This window comes from Perognathus longimembris, chromosome 4 (genome assembly GCF_023159225.1).
Source record: "Perognathus longimembris pacificus isolate PPM17 chromosome 4, ASM2315922v1, whole genome shotgun sequence".
NCBI classification, from domain to species: Eukaryota; Metazoa; Chordata; class Mammalia; order Rodentia; family Heteromyidae; genus Perognathus; species Perognathus longimembris.
The window spans coordinates 46,163,766-46,190,251 of NC_063164.1; the positions used below are offsets into that span (position 1 = coordinate 46,163,766).

The window sequence follows — 26,486 nt, forward strand, 5'->3', positions numbered from 1 at the left end:
ACTGAAGATGTTCATTCTCATCTCAAAATTCATACCAGTTATAAGGAAAGTACTGAAATAAGTGCCATTTCTTTTAACTCTTTTATACCACCAACACATTTTAATCTAGTCATGATTTCTCCACAATTATTTCTACTTAAAATCTAAATTCTATAATTCTAATATCAATCATTCTGGTTCCCAGAAGGAAGCTTTGAAAAGGATCAGATATCATAGCTATAGAGCTAGAGAATCTTGGCCAGGAATTAATATTTTGCTTATTGGACTTAATGTGATTTGATGTGCATGAAATATGGGTAAAATTAACAACAGATATGGCAAATAGCAATCATTTTTCAAGAACATTGATTTCATTTGATGACCATATTCCAACTTTCTGAAACATTGAAATTAAGTGAAAGTTCAATACCTAAGAACGATGATATTGATTTGCTAATTACTTAATTGTTGGTATTTTCCAATGACACCTCTCAAACTTCTCTGAGAAGTTTTTACTATGATAATAGCATCTACATCCAATTTTTAGTGCTCATTTTTACTAGTTCAGACACAATTACATGATACCTTATTTACATAAACATATTAACTTTTCTGACTTAATTTAGAATGAATATCAATGTCTGGTTGTATTTTAAACTTCAATACTTGTTCATTGGTTTTCAAATGAGACAGCATAGTTGAAAGTGTTTCTAGCATAAATGACTAAATACTTTAGTTATGATTTTTTCAATGTCTATAGCTCACCTGGGTATCTTGATTGATAAGACATTCAGGGAACTGTTTCACATATAATTTCAGATTTCAGTGGACTCTCTATTCCAGTTAAGTCTCTTAGAAAGTATCTTTTCCATACACAATGCGTTGACTCCTTTGTATCTGCCCATATGTGTATAAAAAGCAGGTTTCTGAATCTGAATAGTTGGAAATTTAAAAGTGAAGATTTTATGTTGTATTTTAATTAATTTGCCTGTGTATCTAGTCTGTGCTTGCATATGTATGTAATATATATAATTATTTTACAGACACAAAAAGAACTCAACAGAGTAATTCACTGTAGAGTAGAACCTCCTGTTCCACTAATACTTTTGAAATTTAATTTTATATTTTAGTTCTAATCTCTCTTGGACAGTTCTTTTATATAAATAATATAAGGACTTCCAGAAACTTCTTTACATTTTCCTTCCTTTATCCTATAGAAAAGCACCTAAGAATTAGGACAGTTTTAATTCCTGATGCAAGAAGAACATTCTGTTCTGGAATTACACTTTTGTATGTTTGCTGCTCTTTTACAATTGAATACAAAAATGGAGAAGTCATGACTCAGTCTAGTTTAAGATGTGTTGGTGGTATAAAAGAGTTAAAATAAATGACACTTATTTTGGTACTTTCCTTATAACTGGTATGAATTTTGAGATTCTGTAACTGTAACCCCCATTCATCACCTTCTCAAAAAAATAAAGTTAAATTAAAAGAGATTCTGTACTTTATAATGTAACATCAAACGCATTTTGTATTCAAACAGCTGAGCCAATTCAGTTTACCAAGCGCATACAGAACATCGTGGTGAGCGAGCATCAGTCTGCCACCTTTGAGTGTGAAGTGTCCTTTGATGATGCGATTGTAACATGGTACAAGGGACCTACAGAACTGACTGAGAGCCAGAAATACAACTTCAGGAATGATGGTCGCTGCCATTATATGACCATCCACAACGTGACTCCAGATGATGAAGGTAACTTTAATGAGTTTCCCAATAACTATATATTTAACCCTCACCTATTCCATACATTACTACATGTGTATACATGGATACTCACATTTTATTTTTTAATGCATGCAAATAAGCACCTCAAGTATTTAACTTAAAGAGATATTATCTTAACTTAAAGATATTATTAACTTAAAGAGATATTATTTGCAATATCTCAGAAATCTCAGATTTGATGATTTATCTCTGTAGGTGTGTATTCAGTCATTGCTAGGCTGGAGCCCAGAGGTGAAGCAAGAAGTACCGCAGAACTGTATTTAACAACCAAAGGTGAGGAAACACCCAGTTCACACCACATTGCAATCTGGAAAGCAGTCTGCCCAGACAATTCTAAATACTTTATTTATTTATTTTTATTGCAGAAATCAAGCTTGAGCTGAAACCTCCTGGTAAGCTTTTGTTTCTATCTTTCTTACAATAAATTCAGCATAATTTGTTACTATCAGAAGCCAAACTAAAAGGTCTATTGTTTTCCTTTATAATAAAATAATATCCAATAAAAACAAAAATGATTTCAGTAAACTAAGAAAACTTTAGGCCCCATGAATTAGAGCAATTAGAGATAATTTGATCTCATGAAGAAAATAAATTTTCCCAGTGAAGAAACTGGCCTGTGTTATTCCACACAAAAATATAATACCTTGCTATCTGTATGTGTGTGCTATTGGTGTGTGATAGTAAAAACATATTTTAGTTGTCTAATCAATATCTGAGTCCTCAGTTCCTCCATGCTTACCATTTGATGTCACTTTCCAGATATTCCTGATTCCAGAGTTCCAATCCCAACCATGCCCATCAGAGCTGTCCCACCAGAAGGTAAGACCTCCTGTCTGTGCTCAGAGCAACCATGTTCCATGTCATATTCTCCACTGTGCTTGTAAAAGCCAAAGTGAAAGTGCAATTACAGTAATCAATATATGCTAGGTTAACTTGCTCTGCCTTATGAATTGACACCCTCTACCTCTGAGGTGCAGAATGAAATGCATGAGACTTTTCATTACACTTCACATAAGACAGGAAATTAAAATGTATTACTGACGATAACATCTGTTTCTTAGAAATCCCTCCTGCAGTTGCTCTTCCTATCCCTCTTTTGCTACCATCACCTGAAGAAAAGAAACCACCAGCAAAACGTATTGAAGGTATTATATATCATCTATCTAAACTCCAGAATATGAAATTTCCCTATGGCTGACTGCAAAAAAATAAAATAAAATAACTGTCCCTTAATACAACACGTTTGCCCTCTAGTGTTCAAGAAGTTAAATTACCTTCAAAATAGTAACTAAATGTATAAGACATTTGCTTAAAACCCTAAAAATCATCAAATAAGCCAAATACTAGGCTTAACAGTAAAATATAATGTAACCAACTTTGCAGCATGCAGCTTCTGGAAATAAACCATAATGGTTTATAATAAAATAAAAACAATGGTTTCTTGATTCCATTTTAATTTTAACTACTGTTTAAAGTTTGTTTATTTGTCCAAAAGTATGGTGAAGAATAGCTTTGACCTATCCAACTGGGTCTTTTTATGCAGTTTTATGGCTAGTTTTTATTTTAAGTCATGAACTAAGCAATAAAAAATCATAAGTATGCCAAGGAATTTCCTTTGCAAATAGTAAATACTTGAGAAATTATAGTGTTTATCCCACAAAGCTATTTAATGAAGACAATCAATTGCCTCAGAATTTAGAGTTGTTAGTTCAGAAATGCTATTATGATAGAACTCTGTCTGCATAGACAGAAAATATTCTCCATATCAAAGTCACATTTTTCTATACTCAAGCCATTACTGTTGTTTTAAGGTTTCAGATGTTCTCTACTAACACCCACTACAATTAGTACCAGATACTTGAGCCATTTTTCAACTAGTATCAAAGGAAATTCAATTCACAAAAATTCAAGTTTAGTGATCAATACACCACAGTTACTAAAGAGAAACAATAACATACTTCAATATATTTCCTCCATGCATAACATCAGGATAGAAGAATCAATAATCAAAAACTTTCATTTTTATTTCTGATGTTAGAAATAATTGTATGTCTTACATAAATTGTGTACCTTAAATAAATGGTCTGCAATGTCTACATGATTAAGTTTGAGTAGCTACTTGTAAAATCTAGGAAATCAAATCATGCTTTAACAATTAAGACACAGCTATCTATACATGAGTACTAGCAGCCCTAATCAAATGTGATTAGGAAATGCTGTCCAGGTATAAAAACCACCAAACAAAAGTAGACACTCTACTAGGGATAAGACTTTAATTTCCGCTGGGTACTGGTGGCTCACACCTACAATCCTAACTACACAGGAAGCTGGGATCTGAGGATTGTGGCTCAAAGCCAGCCCAAGCAGGAAAGTCCATGGTACTCTCCTGTTCAATGAATCAGCAAATTACTAGAAGTGGAGCTGTGTATGCTTTCCATATATAACCACTACTGAGGTTTGCTCTGTACATTTTGAAAACTTGAATTCATAGCAGACATAAAATCAGTTAAGTATGATCAAAATACATAATACATCTCCCTCCAAAACTTTTGGTTTTGCATTTGAACCCAAGATCTTTCTGAAACAAATACTCTGTAATCATGTTCGTACTCTCTTGGAGTCACCAAATATCTGAAAAGATAAACTATGTCAAGTAGTTTATCTACTTAGTTATTTAGACCTAGTTACATCTTAGTTATTTACACCTAATGTCTTCTTTGGTAGTGACCAAAAAAGCTGTGAAGAAAGATGCCAAAAAGGTTGTTGCGAAGCCCAAAGAGGAGGCACCACCACCTAAAGGTATTGTAAATCTTAATCTGTGAAAGGAAGAGGAAACATAAGAATTTGAATGGTCGCTATTATTTCATCCTCTCCAATCCTGTTTCACTCAGACTCCTGTCTTCCTGTGTGTATACCTGCACATAAAACCCAATAGGAAGACCAGAGAATTCTGGCTAGTTATCTCTGGCTGGTAATTTAAAGGAGACCTTATCCTTTAGTCCCAGAACTGGTCTTAACCAAGACCTCTTTTTTTTTTTTTTTTTTTTTTTTTTTGTCTTTTCCTTTTTTGGTACTGGGGATTGAACCCAGGACATTGCTAAGCAAGTGCTTTGCCACTAAACTACATCCCAGCCCCCAAGTAATCTTAAGAGGAGGCCAAGGGTAGGTGCTAGTTCCAAGAGACAGCCCAACTCAGGGTCCTCCCTGCCTTTCCTGATCTAAATAACAATGACTGCATGAATTAGGAAGAGGAACAAGTTTTGAAAGAAGATAAATTCAAATCACCTTAAGTTTTAATACTTCCTGGAAGAATTTTGGGAAGAGAGTGGGTAACTAAATTTAAACCTGTGTTTAATTTGTTGTTTTGTGCCCATCCCTGGGGCTTGAACTCAAAGCCTAGGTACTGTCCCTGAGCTTTTTTTTGCTCAAGGCTAACTGTACCTCAAGACACAGCTCTACTTCCAATTTTTTGGGGGTGGGGTGGGGAAGTTAATAGGCAGCAACAGTCTCACAGACTTTCCTGCCTGGGCTGGTTTGAACCATAATCCTCAGATCTCAGGCTCCTGAGTAGCTAGGATTACAGGCCTGAGCCAATGAGCACCCATTTGCTTCAGAGTAGAGTAACTCTTTAACAGGAGAATACAGAAAAGCATGGGGCACATTTGTTACTCAGACTTTCATGAGTGGTCATTTGTAAAATGTAATAAACCAAGAGGAGCAATCTCATGAACTTATAATTAATAACCAAAAACAAATTAAAAATTACACAGATTGCTTTTAGCATTAAATATATAAACAGTTCCTTCATATTTTATATAAATACCAATTACTTGATTTTTTTGTTTTTTTTTCAAATTTTTGTTATCAAACTGATGTACAGAGAGGTTACAGTTTCATATGTTAGGCATTGGATACATTTCTTGTGCTGTTTGTTACCTTGTCCCTCATATCCCTCTCCCTCCTCCCCCTTTCCCTTCCCCGCCCCCCCTTCCCCGCCCCCCCCCCAGGTGTTCAGTTCACTTACACCAAACAGTTTTGCAAGTATTGCTTTTGTAGTTGTTTGTCTTTTTTTACCCTGTGTCTCTCAAATTTGGTATTCCCTTTCAATTTCCTGCTTCCAATACCAGTATACACGGTTTCCAATATACTCAGATAAGATTACAGAGATAGTGTAGGTACAACCACAGGAAGGTGATACAAGAACATCATCAATAATAGAAGCTACAGATACACATGGGACGTTGAAAGTAGTTACAACTGTGATATAACAATTGTTTCCATAACAGTTCATTTACACTTAGCATCATCTTATGTGTTCATAAGGGTATAGCTTTGTGATGCTCTGCTATGACTTGCCTAAACCTGTACTAATTATTCCCAATAAGGGAGACCATAGAGTCCATGTTTCTTTGGGTCTAATACCAATTACTTTAAATAAACCTAACCTAGAATCAATTAGCAGCCATATATCACAAAAAATGACTAAGGCTCATGGCCTGTAATCCTAGGTACTCTATACACTGAGATTGGAGGATTACAGTTCATAGCCATCTTGGACTCTTATTTCCAATGAACCACCAGAAAGCCAGAAGTGGAGCTATGGCTCAAGTGGTAGAATCCTACCCTTGAGCTACAAAGTTCAAGGACAGGCTCTGAATTCAAGAGCACAAGGGAAGAGGTAACAAGTTGGATAAGAAATGTACTAACTGCCTTACATATGAAACTGTAACCCCTCTGTACTTCACTTTGACAATAAAGAAAAAAATTGAAAAATAAAAGAGGACTGGCCTGTGCACGCATGTGAACACACAAACACAAACATGCATACACACACACACACACACACACACACACACACACACACACACACAGAGAAAATTTTAAGAGAAATGCCCAGGACTGATAAACACTAAACCTTATATGAGCTAGAACTAAATGTGCACTTTATGTTTTTGAAGTTCCAGAGGTTGTCAAGAAGCCCCCGCCTCCTACTACCTTGATTCCTGCAGAAGGTAAATTGTAAAAATTTATGTAACTTTTTTTTTCTGTTTACTTGTGAGACCTGATTTCTGCAACTTAAATGTTAGACTTCCCACTGATTGTAAACTTATAGAGCCTTCCTCCTCTGCTGTATCAAGATGAAAATGAGCATCAGTAAGTAACAAGTGGCTATTTCATCACTCCCATCCCAGTTGAGAGGTAGGGAGAGAAGCAGTGAAGACCGGAGAGAAAATGCTTATATCTTACTTCTTAGTTTTAACATTGTACTCAGCACAAATTTTATGGAAGCTACAAATCATGGTAGCATTACACACGCACACACACACACACATATATGCACACACACGTAAACAATTGAAGTTTATTCATCCATTATAAAGAACGATATTGTACCATTTGTAAAGAAAAGGAAAACCTGGAAAAATTATGCTTAGTTAAGTAAGTTAAGTCCAAAGAAACAAATGATGTATGTTTCCCCTTCTATGTGGAAGCTAGAATTAGCTCATAAACTTATAAGTAAATACATTGGATAGTATGCAAATGCTTGCAAGTATATTGACTGAAATATGGTAGATTCAAGGGAGAATTCAAAAATTCCTTAGAAAGGCAGAGTAAAGTTTAACAAAATAAATCCCAGAAAGTGGGTACTTGAAAGGAGTGGGGTGAGATCAAAGGGGAAGGGTTAGACAAATGAAGAACAGAGGGAAAAATGCAGTCAGTAATTCCATGTATATCCTACAAAAGTAAGAATTGTTGACAGAAGGGGTAGGTAGGGGATGGATGGGTGAGGATGTTGAAAGGGGTGAGATTGATCAAGATGCATTGTATTCATAAACTGCTTTAAGTGGCAACTCCTTTCTACAACCATTTATAGATAAATTTTTTTAAATAAAAAATGAATTAAATTGGTTAATCTTAAATATTATTAAACTGACTCCCTAGTCAGATAACTAGTCCACAGTGTGTCAGTAGAGGGCCTATTCAACAGCCAAAAATGTAGTGTAGGGATAGGAAGATTGTGGTTCAAGATTAGTCCAGGCAAAACAAATGAGCAAAACTCCACCTCAAGGGACAAGCAGGAGGTTATAGTATATGCTAATAATCTCAGCTGTGTGAGAGGTATAGGTAGGGGGATCAGAGCCTAAAGCAGTCCAGGACAGAAAGCAGGAAACGCTGTCTAAAACATAACCAAAAAAAATAATTTAAAATGTAATGTAGGTTCAAAAAGAAATGTGATAGTGTGCATAATTTGAGCCTTGAATGAAAACTAAACATAGAAACATGAAATTATCAAATCTTAAAATATTCCAAGGGAAGTTACCAGGAATTCAACAAACTGAAGTTGCTATAAGAATATGATTGTGTGTCCTTTTGATACTATTTATTGACTCCATGTTCTTTACACTGAAAAATTCCTCAAATTAATTGATTTTCTTTTATTTGCATTGTACAAGGGAGTTTCATTGTTATTTTCTACATATTGTTATTTTCTACATATTGTTACATATTGTCTACATATTTTCTACATATTGTTATTTTCTACATATGTTATTTTCTACATATGCATATAATATGCTTTGATCATATTTACCCCCTCTATACTCTTTTGTGTCCTCCTTTTTAAATTTTATAGAGCTTCATTATTTCCAAATATACATCTAATTTACTTTTATCACCTTTGTAGATACTCTTTGTTGTATTCCACAGTTAATAAAAACTTAATTAGAATCGATACAGAGAAAAACATTCAAAATTTCAATATAAGATCTGAGATACTCAATATTGTTTGAATTATCTATTGTATTGATCTTATTTCATAAAGCAGTTGAATTGATGCAATTAGTATAACTGACCTATATTCTTATAACTTATATTCCTTCCTTCCTTCTTTCTTTCCTTTGTTCCTTCCAGCTCCTGAAATTATTGATGTAACCTCTAAGGCCGAAGAAGTAAAAATAACAACCATAACCAGGAAGAAGGAGGTTCAGAAAGAAAGAGAGGCTGTGTACGAGAGAAAGCAGGCAGTCTATGAGAAAAAGGAAGTTTACATAGAACCTTGGGACGAACCCTATGAGGAACTGGAAGTGGAACCATACACGGAGCCATCCGAGGAGCCCTATTATGAAGAGCCAGATGAAGACTATGAAGAGATCAAGGTAGAAGCTAAAAAGCAAGTTCATGAGGAATGGGAAGAAGACTTTGAAGAAGGGCAAGAATATTATGAAAGGGAAGAAGGTTATGATGAAGGGGAGGAAGAGTGGGAAGAATCTTACCAAGAAACACAAGTCATTCAAGTTCAAAAGGAGGTTCATGAAGGTATGTATACATTGGATTACTTGTCTCCCTCTTTTCCACAGTTTTGCTCAGCTCATTATACTATTAAACTGATTTGCGGTAGATATGAAAGAGAAAAAAAATTCAATTTTTGTGCTTAGAAGTCTTTAAAAGTCATTGAACTTCAAAACAGTCATTTTCTTCAGAATTCCTGTCATGCTTTGACGTAAATTGCCTAATATTTAGTCCTATTGCTAAGACTAAATTCCAAATGCTGTTCTAGTGTAGAAGTTCAATGTCCACAAGTATAATTTGCATCTCTACTTGTTCTTCTTTGAAACTCAGCAACAGGAGTAATAATAATATGCTACCCATTCCAATTCTTTACATGACGTTATTCTTAAATTTGATCATTAACAATTAATACATATTATTAGAACCAACTGATTTAAGCACCTCTCTTTACATTGTGTTTTTATTAAAGAATTACATGAGAGAAAAATTCCAGCAAAAGTGCCAGAGAAGAAAGCACCACCTCCTAAAGGTATGTCATTGAAATGATTTTAAATAGATCAGTACATCAACATCATTATCATGGTTTGTTTGACAAAGATATATGAATCACCAGTTAAATCCAATAGGCACAACTTCTTCTCTAAACTTTATTGTATCCATGAATATTTTTCTTAAGATCTTCTATCTAATTCATTTAATTAAAAAGATAATAAATGAACATTATGGTTTTTTTTAAAAAATACAACTAAGAAATTTGATTACAGTAATTTGTACTTGAATTTTAGCACATCAACTTTATCTCTCTCTAAAAAAATTATACAGATCTACAAATAGATGTGTGTGTCTGTAGAGAGAGTGGAAGAATTTTAATAGAAATTCTAAAAACACTGCAATTTCTTTAAAATGCTTGCAGTTGTAAAGAAGCCAGTAGTTGAAAAAGTTGAAAAGACATCTCGAAGAATGGAGGAAGAAAAAGTTCAAGTCACCAAAGGTATATCATCATTTAAAGTATTTCTACTATCATTTACACAAGTAATCTGTTTGCTGACATATACTCACATTAGTTTTTATAGTCCTCTAAATTATTTGTACCATTTGTGAAAAGTAATATCCTTTACAATACAAATATATTTGTACATATTTTTTAAGTACCTGAAGTTTCTAAGAAGATTGTTCCACAAAAACCTTCCCGGACTCCAGTACAGGAAGAAATTATTGAAGTAAAAGGTATACATCTTTGTCTTTCAGCTACAGATTTTAAATACTATTTATACATATGGACAGCTGTACATATATTAATCAATGCTTCACAGATCACTATCAAAATAACATTTTAGGATACCAATTTGATGTGGAGTTGTGCATAAATATAATTGAAAGCATATAATAATAATCTATTTTTTAGCTTTGCTTACATATTACTTATTCAAGGAGGTTTCATATGGAATGAACAGCCTTCTAACATTACTATGCAATGGATTCCATTGCATCTTATAGTTCCCATCCTTTGTTTCATATGACAAAATCCTAGTGGATTTGGAAAAGTACCACATTGTGTGTGAAGAAGTTGTGTCTATTTGATTCTGACTTAACAGTAACTTATAGAGGCTGCATGTGTTCTTAGTCCATGATTTGTTTCCTTGTCAATACTAAGTCTCTTCTTGACCTCTCACATTAACCTGCTTATTCTGTGTCTAAAGACTTACATTGTACTATGTGTCTCATTTGATGTCTTATCCTAGAAGAAGAAATACTAATGTGAAATGCTCTCTTTAAAGTACCAGCTGTGCACACAAAGAAGATGGTTATTTCAGAAGAAAAGATGTTCTTTGCTTCACACACAGAGGAGGAGGTGTCAGTCACAGGTATAGGCAAATTTGAACTTGGGGACTCAAATGGAAAATTGTAGATAAATTTTTATCCTCTTTTTATCTAGCATGTGTGTATAACTGTCTCCTTGTAATTTATTCTCTGTCATCATTTCATTTCATGTTTGTCTCTGACTTAATATTGGTAGCTTTAAAAATTACAATGGCCACCAACAACACGGCTTATCAGTAATTGAAATGTATATTTTTTAAGTCCCTGAAGTACAAAAGAAAACTGTGACGGAAGAGAAAATTCATGTTGCTGTTTCTAAAAAGATTGAACCACCACCTAAAGGTATTGGTATCCATTATTTTAAAAAACCATTTTTTAATTATACTGAAGATACAGTGTCCTGGAGCCACTTCATACCAGCTCACCAGAATCTAGGATTACATTTTCAAAAATACTTTTAGCCAAATTAAAGTTGTTAATTTTGTTAGCTAATAATTTAAAATTTAATATATTAAAGTTAAATTTGCTGGATGCTGGTGGCTCATGCCTATAATCCTACCTACTAGGAGGCTGAAATCTGAGATCTGATCCAGACGGAAAAGCCCATGAGACTCTTGTCTCCAATTAACCAGGAAAAAAAAAACCCTAGAAGCAGCAGTACTATGGCTAAATGGTAGAATATCAGCCTTTGAGCAGAAAATGTCAAGTTAAGAATGTGAGCCCTGAGTTCAAGCCCCAGTAATGGCTCACATACACACACAAACACACAGTTAAATTGTATTAATGTATATTGTAAATTGTATTAATGTATAGTTAAGTAAATTAATAAGTATTCAAACCTTTCTACTTCCTCATTTTCTGCATTTTACCATCACAGGTGTTTCTGAGGTGGTTTGTGTCTTTGTCTATGTGGTAAAAATAGTACATGCACATGTCTTTCCAAGTCCAAGACAAGGAAGTCACACTAGTAACTCAATAACAGCATTTACACCACTATAGAATGTTATAGTAACTGCTATATACCAAGGCTCCCTCCGCTCTCTCCTAGCTAAAATTTAAATGTAAACATTTAGGATTAAAAAATTCATATAATCTAATGTGATTGTTCTCATGTAACTAACTGCCTTATCAGGAGACTTACCCAATTCTATAAAGAAATGCTACAAAAATGAAAAAAAAGTCAAATCCATCTGAATCAAAAGTTATATTATGAGAAAGTAAAATTGCTAAAAGGCTCCCTTCAAAATGACTTATGTTCATCAAATCATGGGTCTCCAAAAAAAGCAGCTTCTGCCCCTCTGAAGAAGGGGTGCTCCCAACCCACTTGTTCCTGAGCAAGTAGAATCTCCTGTAGTGCAAAGAGACAAATGTTATTGACATCTTTCTAATTAGCCATCCAGGCATCTCCATTTACCATAGATTCTAACTCATAATTTTCTTGTATTTCATTAGTATAAAAGGGGAATGTCTACTCTTTATTTCTAAGTCTTACAAGATGCACATTTGCTAAAAAAAAAAAATAATATATATGTTTCTTTTTAAAGTCCCTGAGCCTCCTAAGAAGGCAATTCCAGAAGAGGTTCCTGTTCCCACTCCTAAAAAAGTTGAACCCCCAGCAGTCAAAGGTAGAATCATGTTTTTGAAAAGATAGCTCTTAGCTTCCATCTTTGTGCCTCTTTTGCCTCTATGGTTTATGTGTCTTCAAAACAGTATTGCTAAACCATCAGTAGAACATTTAATTCTATGTGTATTGATCTCACTAATTTGTAGCAATGTGTTGCATGAATAGCAGTAGCAGTTTTTCATGGCAGACTATCCTCCCTGGGTATTGATCTGCTTTCTGTAATAAGTGTAATGTCTACACGGTGTTGTTGTATTTTTACCATTTCTTTCTATCCTTAGTAGAGTATATGAATTTACTTTTTAATTCTTGCACTCTTACGGAGGAATAATGCTTGAATGTAATCTTAAGTGTCTCAGAAGGAGACTAAAATATTCACCATTTTTTTCAACAATGATATATTTAAAGTTCCTGAGGTTCCCAAGAAACCTGTGCCAGAAGAGAAAAAACCAGTTCCTGTACTCACAAAGAAAGAACCTACAGCTCCCCCAAAAGGTACACCGCACTGACAATGGGGAGACCCTTTGCCCAGCTCTTGGCTTCGCATGGTCTTCAGATGCACTGTGCTATCCTTTGTTTGTGTCTCTTACAGGCTTCTCATGTTTTTCATGTTTGTCCTCTTTGGGGTTGTCCTCCTGAAATAGATTACGAATAGTGCTGAATATTCCTAAGGCAACACTTAAAAGTATTATTATCAAAAAGAATAGCTATGTCAAACTGGTATCTTAAATGTTTAATATCTTCCCTCTTTTAGAGAAAGATTTGTGAAATTTGTCTTCTGCAAGACATTTTTCTAGGAAGAAGAAAATACATTATTCTTTATTTATCATATGCATATGTGCCTTCTTCATGAAAACAGATAGGTTGTAAGACAAGGACAACTGAAGAGTGTTTGGCAGAAGGGAATGCCAACTAGAGAAACTGCCACACTTCTTCCAAGCCAATAATGGCAAGTCTTCAGTAACAGAGAACACTGAGATTTTTTTTATATTTATTTTCACCAAGTTTCTTGAGATATTAATTGAATTTCATTATTTCCAGTGATGATGAAATTTTATGATTAGCTAGTTTCATTTCTAATGTGTTGCCAAGTTATTTCAGTAACTAATTGCTTTGGGTTTTTTGTTTGTTTGTTTCTTTATTTGTGAGAAAAAAAACATTACTAAGGAGTGAAGCTCCAAATTTCACACATTTGGTCAATTACTAAAGAATGAAGTTCCAATTTCACACATCTGATCAGTTACTGAGAGAGAAACAGCAAGACCTCAGCACCATCTGATTTGGAGCTTTTCTGTCTTGCAAAAATCTTAGTCTTGAAAAATATTACCTTTTGCCTGATTGTTTTTTTTTCTTTCTGAATCATATCTGCTTCTCTCTTTCTAAAACTTTGCTCATTCAGAAATATGGACCATTTTTTCAATCATATAGTTGAAAAAAATGATCCTTTATTATCTAACCCTTAAATATGAAAATCGTATTCATCAAGCCAATGCCATTTGAAATAGACTTTGTAACCTCCAAAGAAGAAGCAGGTATTTTATTTTACTAATGAAAACAAAAATCATAGTAACATATGTATAGATATGTACAGATGGTGCTTACATAGACAATATTATGTATGTGTGTAAATATATATACATATACTTGTGTACAAATGTACATCTACTTGATTATACAAAATACTACAAACACAAATATAAATTCAGGGGTTCAGAAAGCTGCCAATATCTATTTTTAAATGAGTACAGTTATTTCCAGGAATACATAGGGTTAAATTCATCTTCCATTTAACAAATTAACCCCATCAATAATGGTCATAGATAAATCAAACCACTATGAACAGTTTTAGGGTAAGAGAATTTGTCTGAAATTGTAGAGCCTAAGGATAAGGAGAATGATATGCCTATAACCCCAGCTACTGAAGAGGTGGAGACAAAATTGTAATCTGAGACTGCCCTGGACAAAGCTAGTATATCTTATATTAAAAAAAAAAACCCAAAACAAAAATGGTCTTAGAGCTTGGTTCAATTTTGATAGAGCACTAGCTCAAGAAACCTGTAGTCCTGATTTCATACCACAGTACTGATGAAACTATAGAGTCTATTAGAGAACTATAGAGTCTATTAGTTATATAAATATCCTCACAAAAAGCCTTTGATCATATTGAAACCTCTGCTCTATCACTTCCTGTGTTTTGCCTACACTACAGACAATCAAAAAATTAAAAAAAAAAACAGAATAAGAGAGGATAACTACAACTATTTTATTACTTTATAGTACTTGGATTAAAGAGTCTTAAATCCATTGTCATTATGTATATAATGTCTGTACTGTCCATACTGTACATTGTTTATAAAATGCTAGTTGTTTTCATCACATACCAACATATAAGTAAATTATACATAATGTAATATATATTTTCATATACATACATACTTTGTCTAAATGTCTCTAAAACATTATTTGTGGCATTTATTTTACCATGACCTTCATAACATTATAAATGCTCTGAATTTTTATTTTGCTGATGCATAGGTAATTTATGACATTAATACAACACACAAAGATTGTGGATTCCCATAGTCTATTCACTGAGATGAAGTATGTGTGAACTAACAAATTATTCTAAACTTTAAGTCCCAGAGCTGGCAAAGAAACCTGTCCCTGAAGAAAAGATTCCTGTTCCAGTGGCAAAGAAAAAGGAAGCACCCCCAACTAAAGGTAGGGTGACTTGCTTATTAAACAAGGCCCATGTTTACGTCTTGAGTGCAAACTTTCTGTGTTCATCTGTTGAGTTTGTTTTTATTCAAAATGAATGTTTTATGATGTGAGAGAACTCAACCCAAGTGGTTGTTCACCTGTCTATTTTCTTACAAAATAACTATGCTTTGGCCACTTTGGAAAAGATAAAGTCATTTATTTAAAAAATGTCTTTTCAAGTTCCTGAAGTACAGAAGAGAGTTGTCACAGAAGAAAAAATAACCATCATTACTCAAAGAGAGGAATCTCCACCGCCTGCAGGTACTTAATCCCATCTCCATGAAATAACCTTGTCTTTCCCCCAAGCCTCTTTGATTGCATGACATCTTTAATAGCCTTGCCAGTCTTGTTTCTCATTTGTTTTGCATCTTGGGGTATACAATTTTTAAAATCACACACTATTCTTTAAGTGCCAGAAATACCAAAGAAGAAAGTTCCTGATGAAAAAAGGCCTGTTCCTCGGAGAGAGGAAGAAGCCCCACCACCGAAAGGTATTGTCATTCCATCCTTTTTTTTTTTTTTTGGCTAGTCCTGGGCCTTGGACTCAGGGCCTGAGCACTGTCCCTGGCTTCTTCCCGCTCAAGGCTAGCACTCTGCCACTTGAGCCACAGCGCCGCTTCTGGCCATTTTCTGTATATGTGGTGCTGGGGAATCGAACCTAGGGCCTCGTGTATCCGAGGCAGGCACTCTTGCCACTAGGCTATATCCCCAGCCCTTGTCATTCCATCTTTCCAAGAGCTGTCTCTATGTAATAACTACGTGTAAGGATATTGTTAGGTTTGTGATGTGAATGCCTTGTAGGTGTAAATGTGTGTTCTGTGTTTGGCTTCAGTGAGAAAACACTGAATCTCTGAATGTGCATACTATTTTTTTAAAATGCCAGCTCTGCCTAAGAAACCTGTCCCAGAGGAGAAAGTTCCAGTGCCAGCTCCTGTCACTAAGAAAGCTCCTCCTCCCAGAGGTAGGATTCGTCTCTGTCCCCTGATGGTCATCTGTTAGCATATGAATTCTTTCTTCATTTGTCCAGTGTCTCCTTGTATTGACCTGTTGTCTTGCTTCTGAGATATTTTGGTATATATATATATATTTATGAAATATATATATTTTATATATATATATATATTTGCAAAAGACTGCGTCTTTTTTCCATTCCACTGGAGAAAGTGATCTATGTAAATCTTCCTCAACCTGAAGAGAAAGAGACTGGTTGAAATTCTTCCTTTTAAAACTTCAACTTTAATACTTTCCTTAAAGCTGAAGTTTCTAAGAAAACTGTCGTAGAAGAAAAAAGACTTGTTGCGGAAGAAAAGTTATCTGTTACCGTTCCTCAGAGAGTGGAAGTCATGCAGCATGAAGGTACAGCCCCGGAAGTGAGGGGAGGAATGAGTTGGGGTTTCTGAAAAACTCTTCTTTCAATGTGATTGTTTTCCTTGTCGCTTGTCCTTATCTGTTATTTGCCCTTGTGTTGGTATTGGAATGTGTCTATCTGTGTAGCTTTGTGCAATAGTCTTGTGCCTACATTGATCTTGAGTCATTCTAAGAAAGGGAATAGGGTACTAAATATACATTGTTTTGGAAATTGGTTCACTGAGACTTAATGAGAACTTCTCTCTCTCTGTCATGGGCTACACAACCCTTATCTTCAATCAGCCCTCTTCTTACAAAGAGGATATACTATGCCAGAAGATAGAATACATCGGCAGTGAATGCAAGAATGTTGAACTTAAATCCAAATCTTATTCTCCCCTTCCCCAAATCCCAATCCTGGGGCTTGAACTCTGGGCCTGTGCCCTGTCCTAGAGTTTCTTCTGCACAAGGCTAGCACTTGGTCCACAGCATCACCTTCAGTTTTTTCTGAGTAGTTTATTAGCGATAAGTCTCACAGACTGCTGCCCAAGCTGGCTCAAACCACGATCCTCAGATCTCAGCCTCCTGAGTAACTAGGATTACAGGCATAAACTGTTGGCACTCTGCTCAATCTTTTTTGTGTGTGTTCTGCACTTGGGGCTTCAATTCAGGGCCTAGCGGCTTGTTTTTGGTGGTTAATTGGAGATGAGCATCTCATGGACATTCTTGCCTGCGCTGGCTTTGAACTGTGATCTGCAGATCTCAGCCTCTTGAGAAGCTAGGATTACAGGAGTATGCCACTGATGCCCAGCCCAATCTTATCTTTTAAACATATCCACAGAGGAGGAATGGAGTTACTCCCAAGAAGAGGAAAGAGTATCCATTTCCATTTATAGAGAAGAGGAAAGAGAGGAGGAAGAAGAACAAGCAGAGATCATAGAATATGAAGGTAAAAGATGCAAATAAATTAGAGATAATTTCTAGCAAATAAGCTAGAGTATTGATGAGGCATTCTCTTTCACAGATTGCTAATCAGACTACTAAACAGTAGCTCAGAGATCATCCTCTGGCCTTATTGTTCTTGCACAGCGTGTGTGTGCGTGTATGTGCTTGTGCATGTGTGTGTGTATGTGTGTGTGTCTACTGGTCCCAGGGCTTGAACTCATGGCCTGGATGTTGTCCCTGAGCTTTTTTGCTCATGACTGCCTCTATACCACTTGGGCCACATCTCCACTTCCAATTTTTTGTTGGTTAATTGGAAATAACAGTCTCACAGATTTTCCTGTACCACCTGGCTTTGAGCCTCAACCCTCAGAGTAACCCTCCTGAGTAACTAGGATTACAGGTTTAAGCCACTGGTACTTAGCTAAACTATATCTTTTAATCTGAGCACAAGATTAAGTATAGAATGACAAACCCTTTTGTATTATTTTGTAGGTATAAAATAATAATAAATATGTAATTTATAATAATAAAAATGTAATTTGGAAAAAGATTCAGGAACATTACACCAGGGTAGATTAAATGTATACTTTCTTGGCTACATAGGGAAATTTTATATATGTGTATGTGTGTGTATATACATTGTATATATGTGTTTGTGCATATATCCTATCATGACATGAGACAGGACTTATCATCTTGGTTATCCAATGTCTAAACAGTTTTTGTCAAATATATTTTTACCACAGTCCACATAAGGAATATATTTTACATTATAATCCTGCACACACTTATATGTATACACACAAGCATATCTGAGACAATGTTTTGTAAAACAATATTACCCTGATATATTTTGATTGTTTCTAGTTTTTGACTTAAAACTTCAAGTGAGAATCCATCAAATGGATTTCATAAGTTATTAATGTGTCCTTAATCACAGTTTTTAAATGAACAAGGAAACACAATGCCTCATTATTTTATAGAAGTCATGATTCTGAAACACTGGCTACAAAGCATTCCCTCTGTTTCCCATATGGAATAAATAACTCTGTTGTACCTGTGGTCAAACTCAGATATTTCAACACATACAATGCTAGTTCAATATCATTTAAGGATTCAAATATCCAACTTCATTTCATTGGTCTATCTCTTTAGTGAATTAAGATATCACTGAATTCTCTGCTAAAATCCAACATTCTTGCTAAACCTATATATCTAAAAATACATTCCTAAGAAAGTACTAATATTGCTCTGCTTTAGAGGAAAAGAAGTGAATTACATAACAAATTTTCTTTGTAATGAAATATAAGTAGTATTGTAGTGCCTTTAGATATCTTCAAGTACATCTCTGGTTCATAAAAGGTTCTAACCCTCCCTTTCTCTACTTGGAAATTTAAGATTCAGTCTTAATGGAATAGCTTAGAATATATCTGGATGGAGCACAACTCCCAAGAAGAAGCCTACCTGTTTTGTGCTTCCTGGAAGAGTCCTTGATGTTGGGCATAGTCAAAAATCAGTCGATTTGAAAAGACTCTTTTCCAAGTATTTTGTAAAAACAAAATGTAACATGTGTATAATGAAAGTTCTCATTCCTTAATTCTTGGGGTACTCTCAGTTGTTGTTTTTTTTTGTACAGTATAATCTATAGCTCTAAGTTACAACTGTAAGTCAATGTTTCATACTCTTAAATAAAAGTGTAAGCCAACCAGGTGCTGGTGGCTCATCCCTCTCATACCATCTACTTAGAAGGATGAGATTATTGGAATGGCAATCTGAGGCTGGGAAAGGCAAAAAAAAAGAAGTTCTAGAAACTCTTCCTCAATAAAAAGCAAGATGCAGTGTAACATGGCTGCTACCCCAGATACCAAGAAGCCTAACACAGGTAGATCAAATGTATGCCTATCTAAAAAGTAGCCAGCAAAAATCATGGCTGGAGGCATGGCTTAGTGGTAAGAGCACTGTTTAGGAAGCATGAGGCCCTGAGTTTAAACCCTAGTACCACTAAGATAGATAGGTAGGTAGGTAGGTAGGTAGATAGATTATAGATAGATAGATAGATAGATAGATAGATAGATAGATAGATAGATAGATAGACTGACCATAGGACAAGGAGGCATTCTATGATATTTTTATATCTTTATTAAGCTGAAAAGATGGGTAGCTCATTAGACTTACCTTCATTCTAAAGAGCACAGGTGTTTTAAATTTGACCTTTCTATTCTATAACTAATTTTATACACAAATGCTCAAAATCACGTGAAATCTTCTGAATCTTCTACTTAAGTACCCTCCCCCCAACTTGAAAATAAACATCCTGTGATTCAGTTTTAAAATGTCAAGAGTACATTTCCACTTTACAACCATCCAGTCTGGATTGTTGGGTTATTGTTAAAATTTATCTTCATATTCTTGTATTCTTATTCAATTAGCCACTAAAATTGTTTTATCTTATAGATGTTCTGATATTTCCATGCATATAAGCATGACTATAGTACACTAAATATTAAACTAGTGTACATTACCTTCATTATAATAATTTAATTTTAATTAAACTAGTGATATATAGTTCCCATTCTCCTTATTGAAACATATGTTTTAGTTAGGTAGTCCTTGGACTTTTTAAATGGGAACAATCAAGAATTCAGCAAGTGTTCATCTTTTGCTATGTTAATTAGTTTTTGAAGTGATAAGTTATAGCCAATATTCAATATGAAAACTCTACAATTTGCTTTAAAATTAATATTTTAAAGTGATGGAGGAACCTGAAGAATATGTTGTGGAAGAAAAGCTGCACTTTATCTCTAAGAGAGTGGAAGCGGAACCTGCCAAAGGTATCTAACTCTTAAGTTAGTTTTATTTCTACCCTGACCTGCTTCATTCTTTATGTTCTCTTATATTGAATTTACCATCTTCATTGCAAATACTCATAAGTAAAATGGCTAATAAAGAGATTTTTTTAAAGATTTTTCTATTGAGAAGAAATCTGGACTTTTTTTCAAATGTATTTTATAATCTTTTCAAGTGCCTGAGAAGCATGAGAAGAAAATTATACCCAAACCAAAAGTTCCTGCTAAAATCGAGGAGCCTCCACCAGCTAAAGGTACCATTTTTCTCCAAGCAATGCAATACTATTTTGATTGCAAATACAATAGATATTTTCTAGTTTACCTTAAGTTTTTGTCAGCACAGATGTCTAAATGTTTTTGTCTAGTACAGTCATGAATGTTTTTGTCTAGTGCAGCATGGACACATGTGTCCATGTGTGATCTTTCAAGAAGTAAATTCTAAGTGAAGTGTCATGTCTTATTGTAAAACAAACTGGTATTCTTAATCTTTCTAAAGTTCCTGAACCACCTAAGAAAATTGTGCCAGAAAAGAAGGTTCCAGCCCCAGTTCCTAAAAAGGAAAAGTTGCCACCAGCCAAAGGTATATTGGATTTTATTAATAATCTTTTCTTTTAAAAAAATCTTATATTTGTACATCTTCAAATTTTTATAACATTAGGAAGAAACTAAGTGTGCCTGTGTTTAGTGCTTTTCATATTATGTGTTTGACCACGTTGCCTGATGTTTTTTAAGTGCCAGAAGAACCAAAGAAACCAGTTCCAGAAAAAAGGGTTCCTCCCAAAGCTGTTGAGGTAGAAGAACCTCCTTCAGCCAAAGGTAAACAAAATCCTCCAACACACATGCGCATGTGCGTGCACACACACACACACATTGAGAACCTTAAAGTCTTGTCTTTTGTTCTCTAGTTGCTGTCCTTTGGGTCACACCTTTTATAATGAGATCGTTTGTGTCTGTTGGTGGCAGTGATTGTATTATGGCTTTGTCTTTGGGTAGAATATTACTTGTGATGTTTTAGATGTGTGTGCCTTATAAATTCTTCTACTTTAAAATCATGGTAATCACTTTAAATGATATTGCTACCTAACCCAAAAATTATCTTTTAAGTGACTGAGAGGCACATGGAAATTACCCAAGAAGAAAAAGTTCTTGTTGCTGTAACTAAAAAAGTGGAGCCTCCAAGGAGGAAAGGTACATCAGCATTCCAATACTCACACTATTTCCCAGTCCTCTTTCCTTGCCAAGTGCACTGACTATGGTGTGGGCTTTTGTAGTCCTGTCTTCCTTGTAAAATACTGTTTGATGTTGTAAATGATGAAATCGTTGAGTCTTTTATGTCTGAGTTACTACTTCATGGTTGCATTTGTGGTTCCATGAGGAAAACAATTCTTTAAAGAGATATCTGTCTTTAAAGTGCCAGAAGAACCTCAGAAAGTTGTCCCAGAAGAAAAGTTTCCAAAACTCAAACCTAGAAGAGAGGTGGAGCCACCAGCTAAAGGTATATTAACTCTAAAGAAATCACACCAAGTATCTGGTGTTAAAACTAATCTATTAGAAGTGGGATCCTTAGAGAAAATAATTTAAATAGATACTATAAATAAGTGATATATGTAAGTTCTTTCATATCACTTTAGAACTAAACATTCTAAAACCAGAAAGTACTTTTTTTATAAAAAAGCTAAATCTCCTCCATATGTGTAGTTTTCTTTAAAACGTATTTGTCATCTCATATGTGTGTTGTCCATCCAGCAAACTATTCTTTTTAAATGCTTGTTTTATGTGATAATTTTTTATTTCATTTTAAAGTATTTTAAATCTTCAATTTTCTACATTGTACCAATAGAAGTTATGAAAATACCTCAGAATTAAGGTGAAGACAGTATTTACATAATACAAGTTTCTTTCTGATGCTTATATTTAGTTTCAGTCATTGTTTGTGCATTTTTGTTTGTGTTTTTTGGGGTCCTCCTGTTAATGCTACTTGGTCTTCCTAAAGTTCCTCAGTATCTTTGAAGCACTATTTATAATGACATTAGACTGTGTTTTTTTTCAAGTTTATTGATTTTTCTTGCCCTTTATATGAAAACCTTAATGAACACCAGTATGGATATTTTTGTCCTTTGTTTACTCAAAATTCCTCTTAACACTTTTAATTATTACTCTTTTAAAGTGACAGAAATCAAGAAAAGAGCTATAAAAGAAGAAAAAGTTTCCATTGAAGTGCCAAAGAGAGAATCACATCTCACTAAAGGTATATTAAAATTTGGTTAAATTACATAAAGCATGAAGCTATAAATCCATTTGTCCTGCGTAGTCCCAATTTGATTCCTATACTTGCATTGGTTTACTCTCGATTAAAGTAACTAACTTGAACATTGAAATAATTAACTACTAAGTGTACATTATATGATTCATTGGCTACAAAAAGACAATCAAGTTCTCCTGTAACTGGTGCATGAACCATCACAAAAGAATGAAATAAAAAAAAAAAAAACATTGTCACTACCATCTCTAAAAGTGCCCCAAATAAATTGCTGTCTATTGTCAATACTATTCTAGAAGTAACTATAACAGAAGAGAAAAAATGGTCTTACACACAAGAGGAAGAAATTGTTTCAGAACAACAGGAAGAGGAATATGAAGAATATGAAGATTATGAGGAGTATAAAGAATATGAGGAGTATGAACCAACAGAAGAATATGACCAATATGAAGAATATGAAGAACGTGAATATGAACATTATGAAGAGCATAAAGAGCATGAAGAATACATCACAGGTATGAGCACAACTGCAAAATTCCACACTAAATATGCACAAATTCAACTAGAACAGGATTAAAAAAAATGGAGACCCAAAGAGATTTGGAAATGACTTTGCTTCATTTAAAAAACAAAGAATATTCTTGAATGTCTTCTGGAAGATAACAACTCTCCATAAATCTTAAAGTTATTGTTAGGGTTCTTATCACCATAACTTTACAATGAGGGCTTTCAAAATAAAAGCAGGTCAAGGATTGTGTTTTACTTAATGAAGCTCAGATTTGTATACATAGAGTTTTGGTACCAAATAATTCATTTTACTCAAAGAATAAATTCCTATTGAAATTTTCAGACAAATCAGTATTGTTTCATTTGCTCAGTTTTTAGTGTTTCATAGCCTAGAATCTTCTAGAGAAAATTCTGGTTTTACAGATATCATTAAAAACTAGCATTATATTGCTGGGTGCCAGTGGCGTGGCTCCCATCTGTCATCCTAGCTATTCAGGTGGCTGAGAACTGAGGACTGCAGTTCAAAGCCAGCCTGAGCAGAAAAGTCTGTGAAACTCTTCTTATCTACAATTAATTACCAAGAAAACAAAGTGGAATTCTAGCTTAAGCAGTAAAGTGCTAGCCATGGACAGCTCAAGGACAACACCCAAATCTCAAGTTTGAGTCCCAGAACCAGCACCGAAACAAAACAAAACTAGTATTATAGTTTGAGGAATTTTAATCATGACTTTGTCTTTCTAAAGTGAGACAAGAATTTGTAGGAGTTACAATTACCTAATTGAAATCACCAGCAAGGAAGAAAGCTTAGAGCAAGCTTATTTAAATGTTTCAGACCTACTCTACTTGGATGTCTAATTCTTACCTCTAGAGATTATACATATACTATAGGTGAAAAAAATCTTGCGTTCCACTTAAGAAGTATTTTTTTGTTTTATGTCCTTATTATGTTTATTGTTTTCCAAAATTCATGCATATCTCTTCCATGTTGAAGAATACTTGACTTGCAATGTAGTACATTTTTAGTTGTGCTCTAAACTCTAACATTAAATAACTTGTGTGTATTTTTAAAGAACCCAAGAAGTCTATTCCGATAAAGGCTGTCCAAGAAGAACCCGTTCCCACAAAACCAAAGGCCCCACCAGCAAAAGGTAGAGTGAGAAAAACTCCTTTCTGGGATCTTTTGCTTGCTGCACATCTGTCCACTATAAGTATATGTTGAAGTGGCTCTGTGTAAAATCATGTGTGTTTGGAAATACATTGCATTATGTATCTCTTAGCTTTTTTTCTTACTAATGCTTAAAATACCAGATTCACTTTTTTAATCTCTTAATTTAATATTTTAAAGTGCTGAAGAAAGCTGCCCCAGAAGAAAAAGCACCTATCCTCATTCCTAAGAAACTCAAACCACCACCACCCAAAGGTATACTGCAGAATAATAAGTCCCCCCAAACAACTCCATTACTTCGGTTCTATAATTGTGTCTTACTATCTTGTCTGCCGTTTCTGTACATTGGTCTGGTCCTGACTCTTACATGTCAACTTTTCATGAATGCTTGTTCCATAGTGTTCAAATGGTTGGTTCTCATGCTCTTTAATAATTAATGTCTTTCAAGTTCCTGAAGAACCAAAGAAAGTTGTTGAAGAAAAAATACGTATTTCAATTACCAAACGTGAAAAAGAGCAGGTGACTGAACCAACTGCTAAAGGTATAATCATTTCCTTCTCAGATTGTGGTCTTTTGTAATGTCTTTCTAAAATTAATGTTTTGGTATTTGGCTTTATTTTGTTGTTTTGGGTCTTTCTAGTTAATTGTTTGGAGGATGTTTAATGTCAAAATTTCATAAATATGAGACAGGAAGATATTACATTTAAAAGGAAAAAAACCTTTGAGATATAGCCACACTATCTTATGCAGTGTCTATGACCATGTATAGCACACAGTGTGACACAATATGTATAAAATGGAATGCTCAGGCCTCAAATCAGTGACTATTTGGCATATTCCTGATATACTAAATTGATGTAATATTATAATAGCATTCACCAAAATGCTAAAACTATTCATTCTAAACTCGTGTAGAAGATTTTCAAATGAAAGCTAAGTCAAATGTTCAGTTTTTCTTGCTTTGGATTAATAGACATCACTTATTTGCAATTTGGGGAACTGTATTTATCCAGAAGTTAAATTTATCTTTTCTTTAAAAGATATTCTTATAAGCATAGACACTTGAGCACAAACATCATTTCCTGTTTGGGTTCTGATATAAGGCACCCTGACTTGAATACTTCTATAGATTATCATTTCTATGATCTTCAGAATTATTGTCACAGGAAATATATATATGTATATGTATATATATATATGTATATGTATATAGCCAATGCTGGGGCTTCAACTCAGGGCCTGGGCACTGTCCCTGAGCTTTTTTTGCTCAAAGGTACCACTATACCATTTGAGCCACAGCACCACTTCTGGCTTTTTCTGTTTATATGGTACTGAGGAATCAAACCCAGGGCTTCTTGTGTGGTAGGCAAGCCCTCTAGCACTAAGCCATATTCCCAGCCCAAAAGTGTAGTTTCTTATAGATTAACACATATCTGTTACATTACAGATAGATAATTTATCTGACTAAAATAAAAACAAAGCTACCATTAACTAGATAGCCAGGTTCTGATCATAAAATGTCCTTATATTTAATATTTCAAGTGCCTCTGAAGCCTAAGAAAGTTGTCCCAGAAGTAAAAGTTCCTGTTCCTAAAAAGGAAGTAGCAGCTCCAGTTAGAGGTAATATTAAGATATCACTTGTTTTGATTACTTGTTTTGTCTTTTTTTCTGTTGAATTTATGCTCAGTTCAATATGTGTGGTTCTTTTGTGGGAAAGGTAAAGCCCATTCTTTTGTTAGAAATGGACCTCTGTTCTTAAAATGTCTTAATTCTGTTTAACTGGAAAATGTCCAACTTAAAGATAATGTCTTTAAAGTGCCAGAAGTACCTAAAAAACACGAGCCAGAAGAGGTTGCCTTTGAAGAAGAGGTCGAAACCCACGTTGAGGAATATATTGTACAAGAAGAGGAGGAGTATGTTCATGAAGAAGAGGAAGAATATGTTCACAAGGAAGAATATCTTCATGAAGAAGAAGAGTATGTCCATGAAGAAGAGTACATCCAAGAAGAAGAGTACATCCATGAGGAAGAGGAAATCATAACCGAGAAAGAAGTAGTGCCAGTGATACCAGCCAAAGGTACTCGATGCCTCTTGCAAAGTGCAATGCAGCAGCATCCTTGGAATTTGGGTAACTGACTTAGTTCAGTTCTGGGGTGGTA

General features: G+C 34.5%; 1 protein-coding gene across 1 annotated transcript in view; it reads left to right on the top strand.

The window, feature by feature from the left end:
- Ttn (titin) overlaps window positions 1-26,486 on the top strand; it is a 285,277-nt gene that overhangs the window by 109,039 nt on the left and 149,752 nt on the right. The window contains 34 exon segments of the mRNA XM_048345167.1: window positions 1,523-1,732; window positions 1,961-2,038; window positions 2,131-2,157; window positions 2,525-2,584; window positions 2,827-2,910; window positions 4,490-4,564; window positions 6,724-6,777; window positions 8,678-9,082; window positions 9,525-9,584; window positions 9,969-10,046; window positions 10,205-10,282; window positions 10,834-10,920; window positions 11,138-11,218; window positions 12,421-12,501; window positions 12,906-12,992; window positions 15,135-15,218; window positions 15,438-15,518; window positions 15,668-15,748; window positions 16,141-16,218; window positions 16,512-16,613; window positions 17,446-17,553; window positions 20,300-20,380; window positions 20,572-20,649; window positions 20,892-20,975; window positions 21,128-21,211; window positions 21,500-21,583; window positions 21,807-21,890; window positions 22,563-22,643; window positions 22,952-23,170; window positions 24,233-24,310; window positions 24,508-24,582; window positions 24,776-24,868; window positions 25,870-25,947; window positions 26,144-26,404. Coding sequence (XP_048201124.1) covers window positions 1,523-1,732; window positions 1,961-2,038; window positions 2,131-2,157; window positions 2,525-2,584; window positions 2,827-2,910; window positions 4,490-4,564; window positions 6,724-6,777; window positions 8,678-9,082; window positions 9,525-9,584; window positions 9,969-10,046; window positions 10,205-10,282; window positions 10,834-10,920; window positions 11,138-11,218; window positions 12,421-12,501; window positions 12,906-12,992; window positions 15,135-15,218; window positions 15,438-15,518; window positions 15,668-15,748; window positions 16,141-16,218; window positions 16,512-16,613; window positions 17,446-17,553; window positions 20,300-20,380; window positions 20,572-20,649; window positions 20,892-20,975; window positions 21,128-21,211; window positions 21,500-21,583; window positions 21,807-21,890; window positions 22,563-22,643; window positions 22,952-23,170; window positions 24,233-24,310; window positions 24,508-24,582; window positions 24,776-24,868; window positions 25,870-25,947; window positions 26,144-26,404 — 3,459 coding nt within the window.